Source organism: Mercurialis annua, linkage group LG5 (genome assembly GCF_937616625.2).
Source record: "Mercurialis annua linkage group LG5, ddMerAnnu1.2, whole genome shotgun sequence".
Taxonomy (NCBI): domain Eukaryota; kingdom Viridiplantae; phylum Streptophyta; class Magnoliopsida; order Malpighiales; family Euphorbiaceae; genus Mercurialis; species Mercurialis annua.
The window spans coordinates 3,758,598-3,774,658 of NC_065574.1; the positions used below are offsets into that span (position 1 = coordinate 3,758,598).

The 16,061-nt window shown below is 32.8% G+C and overlaps 4 protein-coding genes across 4 annotated transcripts; 1 reads left to right on the top strand and 3 right to left on the bottom strand.

The window, feature by feature from the left end:
* On the bottom strand, positions 1-1,180 carry LOC126680743 (putative F-box/LRR-repeat protein At3g58880). The gene is made up of 2 exons (XM_050375924.1): positions 793-1,180; positions 1-194 (listed from the first exon to the last, which is right to left on the bottom strand). The coding sequence occupies exons 1-2, from the start codon at positions 1,178-1,180 to the stop codon at positions 1-3; spliced, it is 582 nt and encodes a 193-aa protein (XP_050231881.1).
* Positions 1,181-3,452: 2,272 nt separating this feature from the next.
* LOC126681335 (casein kinase 1-like protein 2) lies at positions 3,453-7,565 on the top strand. The gene is made up of 14 exons (XM_050376880.2): positions 3,453-3,869; positions 3,964-4,004; positions 4,115-4,184; positions 4,259-4,407; positions 4,502-4,597; positions 4,702-4,772; positions 5,331-5,392; positions 5,537-5,600; positions 5,687-5,771; positions 5,863-5,989; positions 6,097-6,179; positions 6,268-6,331; positions 6,435-6,571; positions 6,961-7,565. The coding sequence occupies exons 1-14, from the start codon at positions 3,794-3,796 to the stop codon at positions 7,249-7,251; spliced, it is 1,416 nt and encodes a 471-aa protein (XP_050232837.1). The 5' UTR covers positions 3,453-3,793; the 3' UTR covers positions 7,252-7,565.
* A 1,006-nt stretch (positions 7,566-8,571) lies between these two features.
* LOC126679950 (uncharacterized) lies at positions 8,572-9,403 on the bottom strand. The gene has a single exon (XM_050374974.2). The coding sequence runs from the start codon at positions 9,189-9,191 to the stop codon at positions 8,817-8,819; it is 375 nt and encodes a 124-aa protein (XP_050230931.1). The 5' UTR covers positions 9,192-9,403; the 3' UTR covers positions 8,572-8,816.
* Positions 9,404-11,732: 2,329 nt separating this feature from the next.
* LOC126680674 (eukaryotic initiation factor 4A-8) lies at positions 11,733-15,375 on the bottom strand. Its single transcript, XM_050375837.2, has 5 exons — positions 15,190-15,375; positions 13,513-13,582; positions 13,315-13,418; positions 12,717-13,147; positions 11,733-12,638 (listed from the first exon to the last, which is right to left on the bottom strand). Exons 2-5 carry the CDS (start codon positions 13,578-13,580, stop codon positions 12,003-12,005), a joined length of 1,239 nt encoding a protein of 412 aa, XP_050231794.1. The 5' UTR covers positions 13,581-13,582; positions 15,190-15,375; the 3' UTR covers positions 11,733-12,002.
* Positions 15,376-16,061: the final 686 nt, after the last annotated feature.

A 16,061-nucleotide genomic window follows, 5' to 3' on the forward strand; every position in this document is an offset into this window, starting at 1 on the left:
TCAGTTGGACAGAAAGTGAAAGTAAGAAACCGATAAGAAGCCCACAGGAGCATCCATCTTTTGGACAAATATACAGGTTTTGACTACGTTAATTGTGTCCAAGAAAGAGAACACATAATGAATAAGATATTCTGGTAATTCGCGGAGCTTGTTAATTTCCACCGCCATTACACTGATCCTTTTAACTCCTTGATCTTGGAATAGATGAAAGAATGAAAAATATGGGATTAGATTTTTTTTAGAATTATAAATTGATAAGGATTTAAAATAATGTGGTGATTTAAAATAAAATCAAAGACTAAATTCACGAGTTGATTCGTGAGGAAAAAAATGACTTTTGTTGAAAACTGACTCCCCTTTCTACTTATGTGACCATTAAAAAATGTCAACTTTACGTTTTGTCTTTTGTGGTAAAAAAAAGTAGATAGTAGTTAAAATAATTAATTTAACAAAGAACTACAAGTAAATAAACTACTAAAATTTATAAGAGAAAATTACACATTGGGCATTAAACATGTGCCACCGCACCGCCATCGGAAAATTGACAAGATGGAAGCTTTCCAGTTTTAGAGCATATACTCTAAAAGTTGGAATGCCGCTAAAACTTATGTTTTCAAGTGTTAAATGTTACAAATTGAAAAAAGTTTATAAAAAAGTCGCATCATGATACCCAAAATTTGCAAGGTGCTAAGTTTGCAAAGAATGCAATATACAATTTTCACGCGATATTATACTTGGAAAATTAGGGACATGAAACCTATCAAGTTTGAGGGTTTTTAATGATTTTATAACAGTAGAAAGAATCAGGGAGCTCAAAGGACATTTGACGGCAAATAAGTTGTAATGTGAGGTGCTGAACCTTATGCTTAATAGCATAACAAACCCATGATTGAATCACACCAACTTCAGCGTCAACATATGAATTAAAGACAAAATTAGTAATGGGGACACAACCTCTTCGAAAAATAACCTGTTGAACAAAGTTAATATAAGAGGTTTCGTTTGTGCGCGACTTAGTTGGGCAGAAAGTGAAAGTAAGAAACGGACAAGAAGCCAACATGAACGTCCATCTTTTGGACAAAATACAGGTTTTGACTACGTCAGTTGTGTTCAAAAAAGAGAACACATAATGAATAAGATATTCTGATAATTCGCACAGCTTGTCAATTTCCGCCGCCATTACACTGATCCTCTTAACCCCTTGATCTTGGAATAGATGAATGAATGAAAATTATGGAATTGGGTTTTTTTTTAGAATTATAAATTGATAAGGATTCAAATTAATGTGGTGATTTAAAATAAAATCAGGGGCTAAATTCACGAGTTGATTCGTGAGGAAAAAAATGACTGTTGTTGAAAAACTGACTCATCTTTCTTCTTATGTGACCATTGAAAAATGTCAATTTTACGTTTTGTCTTTTGTGGTAAAAAAAATTAGATAGTAGTTAAAATAATTATTTTAACAAAGAATTACAAGTAAATAAACTACTAAAATTTATAAGAGAAAATCACACATTAGTCATTAAACATGTATCGCCGCGCAGCCCCCCGCCCCGCCGCCATCGGAAAATTGACAAGATGGAAGCTTTCCAGTTTTAGAGCATATACTCTAAAAGTTGGAATGCCGCTAAAACTTATGTTTCCAAATGTTAAATACTCTAAATTGGAAAAAGTTTATAAGAAAGTCGCGTCATGATACCCAAAATTTGCAAGGTTGCAAAGAATGCAATATACAATTTCCACGCGATATTACACTTGAAAAATTAGGGACGTGAAACCTATCAAGTTTAAGGGGTTTTAATGATTTATAGCAGTAGAAAGAATCATGAAGCTTAAAGGACATTTGACGGAAAATAAGTTGTAATGTGAGGTGTTGAACCTTATGTTTAATAGCATAACAAACCCATGATTGAATCACACCAACTTCAGCGTCAACAGATGAATTAAAGACAAAACTTGTAATGGGTACACAATCTCGTCGAAAAGGAAGTTGTTAAACAAAGTTAATATAAGAAGTTTCGTTTGTGCGCAACTCAGTTAGGCAGAAAGTGAAAGTAAGAAACAGACAAAAAGCCCACAGAAGCACCCATCTTTGGGAAAAAAATACAAGTTTTAACTACGTCAGTTGTGTCTAAGAAAGAGAACACGGAATGAATAAGATAATCTGTTAATTCGTTGAGTTAGTCAATTTCCGCTGCCATTACTCTGATCCTACACTTTGAGCCTGAAATAGATGAATGAATGAAAATGATGGAATTAGATTTTTTTTAGAACTACAAATTGATAAGGATTTGAAATAATATGGTGATTTAAAATAAAATCAGGGGCTAAATTTGCGAGTCGATTCGTAAGAAATGTTGAAAACCTGTATGCTCTTTCTACTTATGTGACCATTGGAAAATGTCAACTTTAGATTTTACATTTTGTCCTTTGTGGTAAAAAAAAAGTAGATGGTGGAGGTCGGAGAATATGATCGGATTCCGACAGCGGCGACGGTGGTGGTGGTTGGGTCGATAATGGATGGGTTGACTAGCTGGTTCGGGGGTTGAGTTGGGTGAATTATTTTATTTTTTATTTAATTAAATTTAGGGGTATTTTAGGAGTTTTAATTTTTTAGGGCAATTTGCTGACGTGACGCTGTTAATTTTTTTAATGTTAGTTGACCAAAAAAAGCATCAGGGGTATTTTTATTCTCAGGAGGTTAAGCGAGCGCCGCTATAAAAATTAGGAGAATTAGTGATCGTTTTTAATCATCAGGGGTTTATTGATCGGAGACCCAAAAATCAGGGTCCGTGGGTGTTTATTAGCCGAAATAAAGAGTATTGTTTTTAAATCAAAATAGCCTAGAATGAGCTATTATAATATAAGTCACAAATTCAGAATGACCTTTTGCTCATAATTACTAGGATAACCTATTAAAAATGTCATCTACCATTTAATTATGATAGATAGTTGAATGTTATTTAAATTTGTTTTTCTTTTAGCATTAGTTTTGTTTTTACCCGTAAAGATAACAACAAAACCGCTCATTCGATAGCTCAGAGGGCGTTATCTATTGCAGATGTTTTAGTGATAATGGAGGATGTTCCTAATCACGTCCGGTCTTGTATTGTCGAAGATATTACTTCGGCTTTTGAGACTTAATATATCTCGTTTGCGATAAAAAAGAAAGAAAGAAGGAGTTCTCGAAACAAAAATTCGACTCTTAATAAAATATTATCCAGTGCTTATAATGGCTCATTGGTAATATATTATTTAAATTTAGTTTGAATTTTTTTAGTTCAATTATATTAAAAAAACATATCATAGGCAGGATAAGCATTATAATCTTAGAATATACCAAATTACGTCCTTTCCTAAGGAACTAAGGCGACGTCGTTTCCCACCTATAGTCTCATAAAAAAATCCGTTGTCGATTAAATCAAAGAAAAAGGATAAAATTGAACAGAAATAAAGAAAACAACAGACAAACAATAATTATTATTTCCTCTCTCTAAAAAAATCATGTAGAGAGAGAAACTTAATTACTTAATTCCATCTATATCCTCAGTTTCTCTCTCTTAATCTCCGAGATTTTCTCTCCACCGTTGATTTCGTCGGCTTATCGCCATCTTTGCCGACACCTGTAATAGTCGGCGCTCCTCTGTTCGTTGCTTTTCAAATATTGATTAAATAATTTGGAGGGAAATTAAAATAATAAATATTGTTTTATTATTTTTTCAATTGATTGCTATATTAGATAGTAAGTGAGAGAAGTGAAATTAAACAAGAAATTGTTAATTTAGGGTTAAAAATGGAGCCGCGTGTCGGTAATAAGTTTCGTCTCGGTCGTAAGATCGGTAGCGGTTCATTCGGAGAGATCTATCTCGGTTCGTTCATTTTTTTCAATTTAATTTCATTCTAATTGACCTACTTTTAGCGATTAATTAGCAATTTTTGAAGTTTTTTTATGTATTTTTTCAGGTTCCAATATCCAAACTAATGAGGAAGTTGCAATTAAGCTTGTGAGTAAATTTATTTTTCTAATTTAGCTCAATTAAGTTGCTAATTTTGCATTTTTTGCTGCTTAAGTTATCAATTGAGTGATATAATATGAATTTGTTTAATTATGCAGGAAAATATTAAGACAAAGCATCCACAGTTGCTTTATGAGTCAAAATTATATAAAATTTTACAAGGAGGAAGTGAGTGATTAGTGTTATGTTTTGAATTGTGAATTTGTGTTTATTTTTACTTACTGCTGTTAATTTTTTGGCAGCTGGGATTCCGAATATTAGATGGTATGGTGTCGAAGGGGACTACAATGTTCTTGTTATGGATTTACTTGGACCTAGTCTTGAAGATTTATTCAACTTTTGTAGTAGGAAACTGTCTCTCAAGACTGTTCTTATGCTTGCTGACCAGATGGTAGGGTTCTATTTTCTTGTTGGTTGAATTGCACATTCGTTTCCATTGTGTGGTTTCACTGATTTTTGTTAGCTGTGTATGATGCTTGTGTCAGATTAATCGTGTTGAATTTGTTCATTCCAAATCTTTCCTTCATCGAGATATCAAGCCGGATAACTTCTTAATGGGCTTAGGGAGACGCGCAAATCAGGTCTTGGTTTTGATACTGATTTTAATCATTGACTATTTCTTTTTCTTTTTTTAAATTGTGTTGCCTTGTTCTTTTTTTGTGCTTGATGTTTTGATTGAATGCAGGTCTATGTCATTGACTTTGGTCTGGCTAAGAAGTACAGAGACACTTCAACTCATCAGCATATCCCTTACAGGTTAATAATAGAAACTCTTTGTCTCTATTGTTTTATGAAGGTTGGATTTTGGATCATGTTGCTAAGGTTTTGTCTAGCTTTGTGCTGCATAACTTTTTCGCATACGTGTTTGCTAATTTGTTGCAATTTGATGAGTGAAGCAGCATTGCTCTACTTTTTAATGTAGTACTTCTTGTGTTCTAGTTGGTGTAGTATAGTTTATCTTTTTAATGTTTATTTTTTCCTTCTTATTCTTTGTCTCTTCTGGCATATAGTCATGATGTATAGGTTGATAGTTTGCAAACTTACTATTCTAATATGCTTTCTTGCCAACTCTAGCAATATTTGTTCAGCCAACCCTTGGATATATATACTGTTTTGGGGATTGATGACAGAATTGACTATTTAGTCTTTTATTTGATACTTCTGTAGGTTAAGAATTTAGTTCGTCATCTATGCTAGTATGTGTTTATTGTATTGATTTACTTACTGAGCTGTTTGTTAGGCTCCGTCCAATTACCACTAACCTCATTGCAAATTTAATATGAGTTTTGACTTCATTTACTTTTGCATCTGCAGAGAGAATAAGAATTTGACGGGAACTGCAAGATATGCCAGCATGAATACTCATCTTGGCATTGGTGTGTTAATGCTTTTTTATTTTCATCTCTACAGACTTCATTTTGACATATATTATTGAATTTTTTTTGTAATTTGGAACTGTCCTGCTGATTGTTGATTCTACAGCTACTGTATCCTGATTCCGTTACTTGTATACTTTGTAGAACAAAGCCGCAGGGATGATTTAGAATCACTTGGATATGTTCTCATGTATTTTCTAAGAGGAAGGTAAACAAATATGTTCACTGCTATAGTGAATTTTGTCATTTTGCTTGCATGGCTTTGGTCATAACCTCTACGTTATATGTTTGTAGTCTTCCCTGGCAAGGACTAAAAGCAGGGACCAAGAAGCAGAAGTATGAAAAGATCAGTGAGAAGAAAGTGTCAACTTCAATCGAGGTAAAGCTGCATCATGATTTGTCATCTTTAATTGAATAGTACTGTTCAGAAATTTTCAAACTGATGTGGAAGATCTTTGGACCTCTTTCAGGCATTATGTCGGGGTTATCCCACAGAATTTGCATCCTATTTCCATTACTGTCGATCATTGCGTTTTGATGATAAACCTGATTATGCTTATCTGAAACGGCTATTCCGTGATCTTTTCATTCGTGAAGGTTTGTATTTGCTGTCCACTTTTTAAAATGTCAGATATTCCTATTACCTACAACAGTAAACTAAAGGCTTCAAAGTTATAATGAGTTCGATTTCCAACTTGCTTCAGGTTTTCAATTTGACTATGTCTTTGATTGGACAATTTTGAAGTATCAGCAATCCCAGATTGCTAATCCTCCTACCCGTGCTCTTGTAAGTATCGTTATTATTGTTGGGCATCTTTAGATTTCTAATGCATGATTGATCATTTATCACTGTTTCATTGTTTTTTCTTATGTAGGGTTCGGGTGCTGGACCAAGCTCTGGCATGCCGCCTTCTGGTGCAAACATCGACAGACAGATAGGTAGTTCTGCTGTTTTTCTGGCTTATGTGTGATTTTTTATTGGTGATGCATGTGGAAAGATGCATAATCTAAGTTTTCCTTTTTTAATTGCACTTATTCACAGGAGGTGAAGAGAGTAGACCTGGTTGGCCTATGGATCCCACTCGAAGGAGAAACTCTGGACCAATTACTAGCTCTGCAAGTTTGACGAAACAAAAAGGTCCTGTTGCGAATGATCTATCCTCATCCAAAGATGCTACAGTAAGTACTTCAACACGCATCTGCTTATGGTTGGTCAATACCACATTAATGTAATAATGGCCTTTGGTTAGTTAATGGACTGAATATAATTGTAGTGAACTCTATTGTGGATGACTCGGTTTCTGTAGTAATGAAAATATTTTAGGATGGCTTTCTACTCTGATGATTTTACAAAAAATATTTGAAGCATGTCATGCCTGCATATTTTTGCTGCACGTGCTTAATGTTAATACATGTTAGGTTTTCTTCTTCAATTTAAACTTATGCGCCACACTGAACTATTTGTAGCATACTGGTTGAGAGTTGTCAAGCTGCTGATATATCAGTACTGTTAGTCATCAATATTGTTACGTTTTCATTTCTCATGCCTGAACTTGTGCAACATGCAGTTATCCAGCTCAAATTTCCTGCGGTCAAGTATAACGTCAAGACGACCTGCAATTTCTAGCAGCCGTGATGCATCTCTTATTGGGAACGAATCTGATCCAACTCGCTCTCGTACGACCGATCCGAGTCCAGCAGTCAAAATATCTGGTGGACAGCGAAGTACGTCTGTTTTATCAGCAGAGCAGAAGCATCTGTCTTCTGTCAGAAATCCCCCAACTATAAAAACTTTTGAGTCGACTATTCGGGGCATTGAGAGCCTGCACTTCAACAACGACGAGAAGGTACAATATTAGTGGATGCCAATCTCAGTGCTCTCTTTTCACCCGTGTAAATTTGAAAGCAGATGCTATTATTACATTACATAGTGAATATGATGTGTTGTTATGCCTTGTGGTATAGTCGCTCGTTGGTAACGCCGCGGCAATGTAATTTGGCGGATCCCTTTTTATGACGTCATGGCAAATTGGCAATACTGTTGAGATGCACCATGCGCTGGTACATGTATAGTTTCAATTTTATGACAACATGATGATAGCTTACTGCTTCCGTATGAACTCTGCTAAATTTACCGATCAAGGGTTTATGGTAATAAGACAGTTATACTGCAGATTGCTCTTCTACTGTTATTCATATAAATGTGGTTGCTGCCTTGCATCTTTGGATTAAACTTTTTTATGATTACTTATGAATTTTTGTACTTCGATTATTATCGGTTCATTTGTTATATTCTTATAATTCAACTTTTTTCTCATAATGGGAGATTACTATCTTAATTCGGTCAATAATTGCTAACATGATAACGGAAAACTTGGGTGCCACTTAATTATTTTTATCATCCACTTAAGAAATTACTAATTATCTGAATTTATGGAATAACTTCTCGTTGAGAATATAAAAATTGAATTATTAAATTTTAAAAAATAAAACAATGAGTCAAAATGTAAAAATCTTATAAGGTTGTAATCATAAACAAATTTAACCTTATTTCTTGCATATCTAATTTGATATAACAGCTGGAAAAGATATGGTCTTGGATTCTGTTACAGGAAAACTGGCAACAAGTAGTACAAGACAAGTGTTTGTTAGGGATCAGATAAATACATTTAATTTTTTTTGGCGTCAATTAGATTCTGAATTTGTATTTTAAAAGTTAAATAAATCATTTGATATTATTTGTAATTTTATTGGTCAATTAAAACCACAAACTCTTTTAGTTTAGGTCAAATAATTATATTGTACCTCAAAGGCAGATTTATCTGACCCCAAGACACAAATTTGGGACTAAAATGATTGATATAATACCGAATACAAATTTAAAATCTAATTGATTCAAAAAATTAAAATATATTTATTTAATTTTGAAATATAAATTTTAAAACCGCATTAACCTTTTATTTGAATAATTATTCAAGACAATATAAGATGACATGGTGCCCGAAATAAGGCTTCTGAACTAGACCATTAAATTTCACACACTCTACTTAAATACAAATAAAGCAGCCTAAACCAAACATAAACTAAAAAAAGTATACTCATCTATTAGTCATAAAAATACAGTTATAGTAACTGTACTATTCACTTCAAAATTTCTTCTAAAAATCAATCATCACATCTTCACCAAAATTATTAACCTTTAAAATCCAAGAACTGACACATTTAGTAAAAACTCCAACATCCCAGATCTAGCTCAACACAGAAAACTATAGATTCATCATCATAATAAACTTAAAACAACATAAACATAAAACAACACAGACAATTATAACTCAAATGGTATAAACGTTAAACAGCATTCTGCTAGATTACGGATTTAATTCCTCCCACAAACGCTCTCATCTCCGAAAAATCTACAAGTCACCTACCTCCACCCATAGACAACTTGAGTGTAAGAATCTTTGATCCATCTAAAACTTTTCCTGAAAGAACCTTTCATTTTCTCTTCCACGGAATAAACTTTGTAGCTAGCAACTCTTTTTTTCCTCTGCAATTCAGGATCATTAAAACTCCAATTCTTTAAAGAAGATGATGAACCAAGATTACTGTTATTTTTTCCTTTCTTGATCTTCAACTCCTTGCCAAGCTGAACTGAACCTGCATGGCTAACACTGTAAGATCTTAAATCTTGCATGCCTGATCTTGGTGCTGGTTTATGATCATCTTCATCATCTTCTTCATAGTGTTCAGTTATTTGTGTTCTTCCATCTCTGCAAGACATGGATCTATAACCCTCCATTTTTTTAAGAATATGAACAAATTATTACATGTAGTTGTTGAGATTGAAAAGGTTAAGGATTTTTAAGGTTGGATTTATGGAAAGATGAAGAAGAAGAAGACAAGAGAGGGAAAAGAAAAATAATCTTTGCTTTGGGATTGCTTTGCTGATTAGAGGATCATTTATTGAAGTGGGACTTCAATTGTTTTTGTTTTTTGTTTTGAGGTTAGAGCACATTATATAACTCTTATCTTATGTCTTTATATCCATTTTACTCTCTTTTTTTAATGTGTTTCTTACTATTTTTTACTAATTAAATGTAAATTAAAGTTTAGTGTGTTTTTAATTATATACAAATTTTAAAGGGTTGTTTCATAAAATTTCCTCACTTTTTGCATTTTTCCGATTTAATATAACGAGGAATTTTCCTATGAAATAATACTGATATAAATATCTGAATATATAAAGTTTCAACATCTATTGAAAAATAACTCGATATTTTGAATTGTAAAAAAAAAATCCGTGTTTATTATAGTTAAGTTTAAAAGTTTTCATTGTGATTAAAAATCATCCTAAAATTCATAACTTGTTTTGCAAATAAATGTTTTTTTATGGCCTCGTGTAAATGGAAATAGGGTGCATATACTAAGTGGGAATCAAATCTAATTGAAATTTTATTTTTTCAAAATCAAATTAAATAAGTTTATTCGGTTGATCTTTCCTCGTGTTATTTTTTATGTCTAACTCAAACCAAGTCAAAAAAAAAACTTAAATTTTTAAATAATGTCAAACCTACAATCGAATTAAATTGAATTTGGTGACACAAGTTGATTTTTAATTTCATTCGGTGCTTACAAACTCTAAATGGAAGATTGTGACATTTTCATCTGCTGCCTGTTCGATTGTTTCAAGCAACAATATTCTCTCAAACTAAATTATTTGAAAAAGAATTAGAATGATTGCTAATGCTCCTTCGCCATTTTATAAATTAACATATGTTAATTATATACTTAAATATATTTATCAAAGAATGATCAATACATTTACATATTTAATGGATAAATGTGCCGTGCGGGCTAAATTTCAACTCTTTTAAAATAAAATAAATTAGTGCACTTATAAAAATATGCAGAGTATGAACTATGATGTGCTAGCTTCTTTTATTGTTACATTTAATTTGAATATTGAAAATTTGAAGAGTAAAGACAATGTAAGTAGTACGTATATTATGACTATTTAGTGTTCTTTTTTTGACAATTAGATGAACCTTTCTAACCGTTTCTTTTGATAGGTGATGCCAAATTGTGGATCTCTTGTCAACAAATTCATTTAATCTAGAAAATATTAGACTTCATGAGTTCTAAAAATACCAAAATTAGGAGAGTGACTCAAATTGTTGAAGTAGAGGAAACGAAATGTTGTTTTCTTATTTATATTTGTATTTTCATATTTGAGTTCATATTATTTCTTATAATTACTTAAAAATACTCAATATTTTTAATTTTTATTTATATATAAATGTTTTCAAAACTATAATTTTAATAGAGACAAATAACTATTGTTGCTGATAGGGGTGGTCACAGTTCAAGAACCGGTGGTTTTGGTTCGAAACTGCTGGTTTACGATCCCATAAAAATTGGAACCGGACGATTCCAAAAAAAAATTAAAAAATTTAAATATAAAATAAATATTTTCACATTATGTTTTAATTTTAAAAATTTAAACTATTAATTATAAACCAAAATCTACGCATTAATTCTAAAAATATATATATTATTATAGAATACATTCCTTACAAAAAAAAATATTACATGAACTTTTTTGAATTTATAGTCTATTAATTGGTGAAAGAGTGTACATAAATAATGGAAAAGATTACATACAAATAATATCAATGCAAAAGGTAGCTAGGTTATTACTGCTATTTTTGCTGCACCCAATTAAATAATAAATTAAATACTATTAATCTAAATATAGACACAATTTTAGTTATCAATGATTTAGAGTTAATTATGAAATTTTAAAAAAATATACATATATGATAGGCTATTTAAAGTTTATTATTTTTAAATAAATCTGAGCTAAAACCGGAACCACTATTACAATTCTAGAAATAAAAAACCGGCCCGGACCAGTATTTCCTCAGTTCCGAAGTGGTCTTGGTCCGATTCCGGGCCGAATTTAACCGGACTTTGTGAACTAAACCAATCATCATCTCACAGATTGAAAAGGTGCAAAGGCTAGAGAAGACGGGTTGCGGTTTATGCTGATTAGGAAGCCAACTGGTTGAACATAAATGTCAACGCATCGGTGTTTTCCTTAATACACGATGATTAAGCGATCTGAGAATTGCATGTTAATAGCGAGACATTTCAATAACTCATCCTCTATATTCATGAGGAGATATGAAAGTAATGGCACACGGACTATTGAATGTTCTAAATCAGGTCATCCAAATTGATTTTCGATCTTATTCCTAGATAAATAACCATTAGAGGCTCAATTTACAGGAACATTACAGATTCAACAAAAAACCTCGAGCAAAAGAAATTTAGAGAGAACTGTAGCAATGCAACAATAAATTATAAAGCCAAAAGGGGCGGTATGTTACAAATCCCAACATGCAAAACTTTTCCAAGCCAGAAAATAATCACTAGACAATCTCATCATGTTGCAATTGATAAGAGACTCTCATATGAGATTAAACTGTCAGATATGTCTCAAAATATTAAATTAAAACACTAAACAATAAAATTTAAGAAAATTAAACAACACGTTAAATAGAACTTGCAAAATATAAAACCCTTTCTCAACACGCACCAAAAATTCTCTTCACAGAAGATCAGCGACGTTCGATGGCAGCTCCTCAATCGTCACATTATAGAACTTCTGAATGTCAAACAGCATTCTATCATCATCCGATGTCACAAAGTTGATGGCGACACCCTTTCTTCCGAATCGTCCACCTCTTCCAATACGATGAAGGTAGTTTTCAGGTTGAGTCGGCAGATCATAGTTTATCACAAGGGAGACTTGCTGAACATCAATACCACGAGCCAACAGATCAGTGGTTATAAGAACTCGAGAAGAACCGGAACGAAATTCCCGCATAATAATATCACGGGTGTTCTGGTCCATATCTCCATGGGTTGCTGAGACTGTATGGTCACGGCTTCGCATCTTGTCAGTGAGCCAGTCGACCTTACGCCTTGTGTTCACAAAAATGACACTCTGGGTGATGGCAAGGGTCTCATACAGATCACAGAGTGTTTCAAGTTTCCACTCCTCTTTCTCAACATTAACATAAAACTGCTTAATACCCTCAAGGGTAAGCTCATCACGCTTAACCAAAATCCTGACGGGCTTGTTCATGAACTTCCTAGTGATTTCTAGGGCTTCTGGAGGCATGGTGGCAGAGAACACACCAACCTGAACCTTAGCTGGCAGCAACTGGAAAATATCATAGATCTGACAGCCAAAAAACATATCAGAACCAGCAAGAGCTACTAAAATTGGAAGGGATTAAAATAAGGTCTAATTGCAAACCTGATCTTTGAACCCACGAGAAAGCATTTCATCAGCCTCATCCAACACAAACATCTTGATGTAGTCCGGACGAAGTGACTGCCTTCTCAACATGTCAAACACACGACCAGGAGTCCCCACAACAACATGAACACCTGCTTGAAGAATCCTCTGATCCTCACGAACACTTGTTCCACCAACACAAGCATGAACCTTAACACCAAGATAATCACCAAGGGCTCGCATAACCTTCTCAATCTGCTGTGCCAATTCTCTAGTTGGTGCCAAGACCAATGACTGACACTGGACTAGACCATAATCAAGTTGCTGGAGAATGCCCGAGCAGAAAGTTGCTGTCTTTCCAGTTCCAGATTGGGCCTGCTGAATCACATCAAGACCCTTGCAGAATGGAACAATTCCTCTTTGCTGGATTGCAGATGGCTTCTCAAAACCTATAAAACAGATTTTATAAATATAAATATGCAAAATGTCACAAGACTTGTAAGCTAGTTAGGCTAAACTGCCAAACATAAAAGATAGAATAAAATAACAATTAAGATTGAGCACCAGGTTTGGCAATATGTCAAAGCAGCAGCAGAGTATATATCAATAAAATTACCATAAGCATAGATTCCTCTTAAAAGATTCTCTTGCAATCCCATAGCATCAAAGCTGTCATACACTTCATCATAAGAGGTGAAAAATTCTTGCCCTTCAGAAATTCTGCAGAAATATCAAAAGTCATGGATAAATGTTCACAAAACTAGTAATTCTGCATTCCTGCCATTATGCAAAAGGCTATAAATGAGAGGCTCACAATTCGTTCATTTTGGAATCATATTGCTTAGTATCGAACTGCGATCCTTCTGGTGCCACGCCTGCCATAACTGCAAAAATAAAAACAATTTGCTTGCAAGGTTAAGAAAGCGCAGTAGGAATAAAGTTAAAAGAACTCTTGATGATCTAATAATGAACTTGCAAATTCAAAGAATGAATGACACAGAGAAATTACAAATACAATTCTTCCAAAAGCTTAAATCATTTAGTTATTGATTACCTATTCTGGTATAATGTCCTGTTTTAGAAAATACTGTAAGACAAAGTTTGATTTGCCATATAGACCACCACCGTATTCTAAAGAGTTAAAATACTATGAGATAGTTATCACTGATCAAAGAAGCCTTTGTTCTTAGATCTCAGTTAATTAGAATATCCCAGTAACGGCAAAAGATTTTTCGCAAAAAAAAAACAGAATGTTGCAGAAGAGCCAAACTTGCAAGCCAAACATAAAGAGGAGTACAAGCATTAAACTTCTGTTTTACTTTCTGGAGAAGATTTGCAACGGGTAACTAAGTGTGTGATATCTTTAGATATAAATAAATAACAAATCAGACACTGCTCGTCCCGCTCCTCCAATTGAAATACCTATCACTAATCAAGAAGCCTATATTCTCATATCTCAGCTAATTAGATTATGTCAGTAAAGGCAAAAGAAATTAAACAAACAAAGAATGTTGCAGAAGAGCCAAACTTGCAAGCCAAATACAAAGAGGAGTACAAGCATTAAACTTCTGTTTTACTTTCTGGAGAAGATTTACAATGGGTAGCTAGGTGTCTGATATCTTATGATATAAATCAATAACAAATCAGACGCTACTTTACCCGCTCCTCCAATTGACTTAATTGATAATCATACACTCACCATTTAAAAGAAAACATTTTTTCAAAGGACAGAATTGGGAAAAGTATCTCCGCAATACAGCAGAAACAAGCTCATCTTAGGTACACATAAATGCTATCCAAATATAAACTTCCTTGAACATAATGACAAAAACAATCGACAAATATTAATTTTGGCATCAAAGGTGTGAGGTGTAAAGAAAACCAGCTGTGTGTGGCTGTGAGCTACAACAATAGTGAAGCAGCTCTCTATCAAACATACCAAATACCAGTTCACAATTAGATCAATCACATATATGAAAAAAGTGAAGCAAGGTTAATAAAAAGAACGAACATGTAACAAAAAGATATAGGTCTAACCTAACACTGTCCAATTATGACAAAATATACATCAACCCACTAAATCTCAACCCCTTAAACATCTAAACACACCATATAATCACACTAATACAGCACAAATAAGATTTAAAGATTAAATCTTTTACGAAAAAAGCAAACAAACATATTAAACCCAGATCCCAAACGAGCAACCAAACAGTACCCATAATCAAAAACATCAAATCCACCACAAATCCACCACAAAAACTGAAAAAAGCATCCAACTTTTCACAAACAACAAATACCCAGATAATAATTCAACAAAACATAACCATAGAACACAATTTTTTAAGCACCCAGATACAGATCTCTCCATAACACCAATAAAAACAATCAAAACACCAAAAAAACAGCTACTCTAAACAGATAAAATCAACCACGTACAGATAAATTAAGATAAAAAATATACAAAAGATGGAGAGGTATAAAGGGGAACCTGCTAGTGAGAGAGTGATTAAAAGAGAGAGATAAAAAGTTGGGGGCTAATAGAAAATTGTAGAGAGAGAAAATTAGGGTTTCAAAATCCCAAACTCCTCGGATCTGCGCCTTGGAGTTTGAAAGAGGAAGAGAGCGAGCGTTTGAGAGTTGAGTTTGTTTATAATGTTGTTTCTGTTTCCTTAGGTCTTCACTCTACCAAAACCCTTTTGTTCCCTTTGTTGTCTCTCCTTCCGCTTTTGCCCTTGCTTTTTCTTTTTTATTACCGTATGCCTTTTTTGTTTTTAAATTTAATTAAAAAGTATAGTAATAATTTGGTAATGAAAATATATATAAAAAAATTTGATTGGTAAATTATGAGTACATGCTATCGTTAATAATATTTTTTCTTATTTTTAAAAAAAATATGTGACTATTGTACATGTAATTTTTAAGTCTAAACAATGTAAAATTATTATTTATTTTATTTTATTTTTAAAAAAATTAGTTAAAAAAATTAGCAAGTAAATTTGGTATGTAGGCTAAGCTCGCAAACTGCATATCTTAAGGTTGTGGGTTCAATGCAGCTTGTTGTTTCGGCTGATTTTAAAGAATTTATAACTAATACCTAACGACTAACATCTATGTCTATTTATTAATAGTAATTGTAGTTTGATTTTAAATATCATTTAATTTATATATGATTTGATGTATTGAATAGTATTTTTTTTAATATGTATAAAGCTTTAAAAAATATGGAGACATTACTATATAATTTTTTTTAAATTTAATACTAAACATAATAAATTTATGTGTTTAATTAGTTTGTAAGGTGGTGAAAAAATCAATTGTTTAGACTTGGACATGCTTTGTATCTGGTTTTTTTATTTGCTA

Excerpts from the sequence above, each read along its gene's own strand:
- LOC126680674 (XM_050375837.2), bottom strand. The coding sequence starts at position 13,580 with ATGGCAGGCGTGGCACCAGAAGGATCGCAGTTCGATACTAAGCAATAT. Across the intron at positions 13,419-13,512 it reads GATTCCAAAATGAACGAATT|AATTTCTGAAGGGCAAGAAT; the intron begins GTGAGCCTCTCA and ends ATATTTCTGCAG. Across the intron at positions 12,639-12,716 it reads CTCGTGGGTTCAAAGATCAG|ATCTATGATATTTTCCAGTT; the intron begins GTTTGCAATTAG and ends TTTGGCTGTCAG.
- LOC126680743 (XM_050375924.1), bottom strand. The coding sequence starts at position 1,180 with ATGGCGGCGGAAATTGACAAGCTGTGCGAATTATCAGAATATCTTATT. Across the intron at positions 195-792 it reads GCTCCCTGATTCTTTCTACT|ATCAAGGAGTTAAAAGGATC; the intron begins GTTATAAAATCA and ends ATCTATTCCAAG.
- LOC126681335 (XM_050376880.2), top strand. The coding sequence starts at position 3,794 with ATGGAGCCGCGTGTCGGTAATAAGTTTCGTCTCGGTCGTAAGATCGGT. Across the intron at positions 4,005-4,114 it reads AGGAAGTTGCAATTAAGCTT|GAAAATATTAAGACAAAGCA; the intron begins GTGAGTAAATTT and ends TTAATTATGCAG. Across the intron at positions 4,773-5,330 it reads CATCAGCATATCCCTTACAG|AGAGAATAAGAATTTGACGG; the intron begins GTTAATAATAGA and ends TTGCATCTGCAG.
- LOC126679950 (XM_050374974.2), bottom strand. The coding sequence starts at position 9,191 with ATGGAGGGTTATAGATCCATGTCTTGCAGAGATGGAAGAACACAAATA.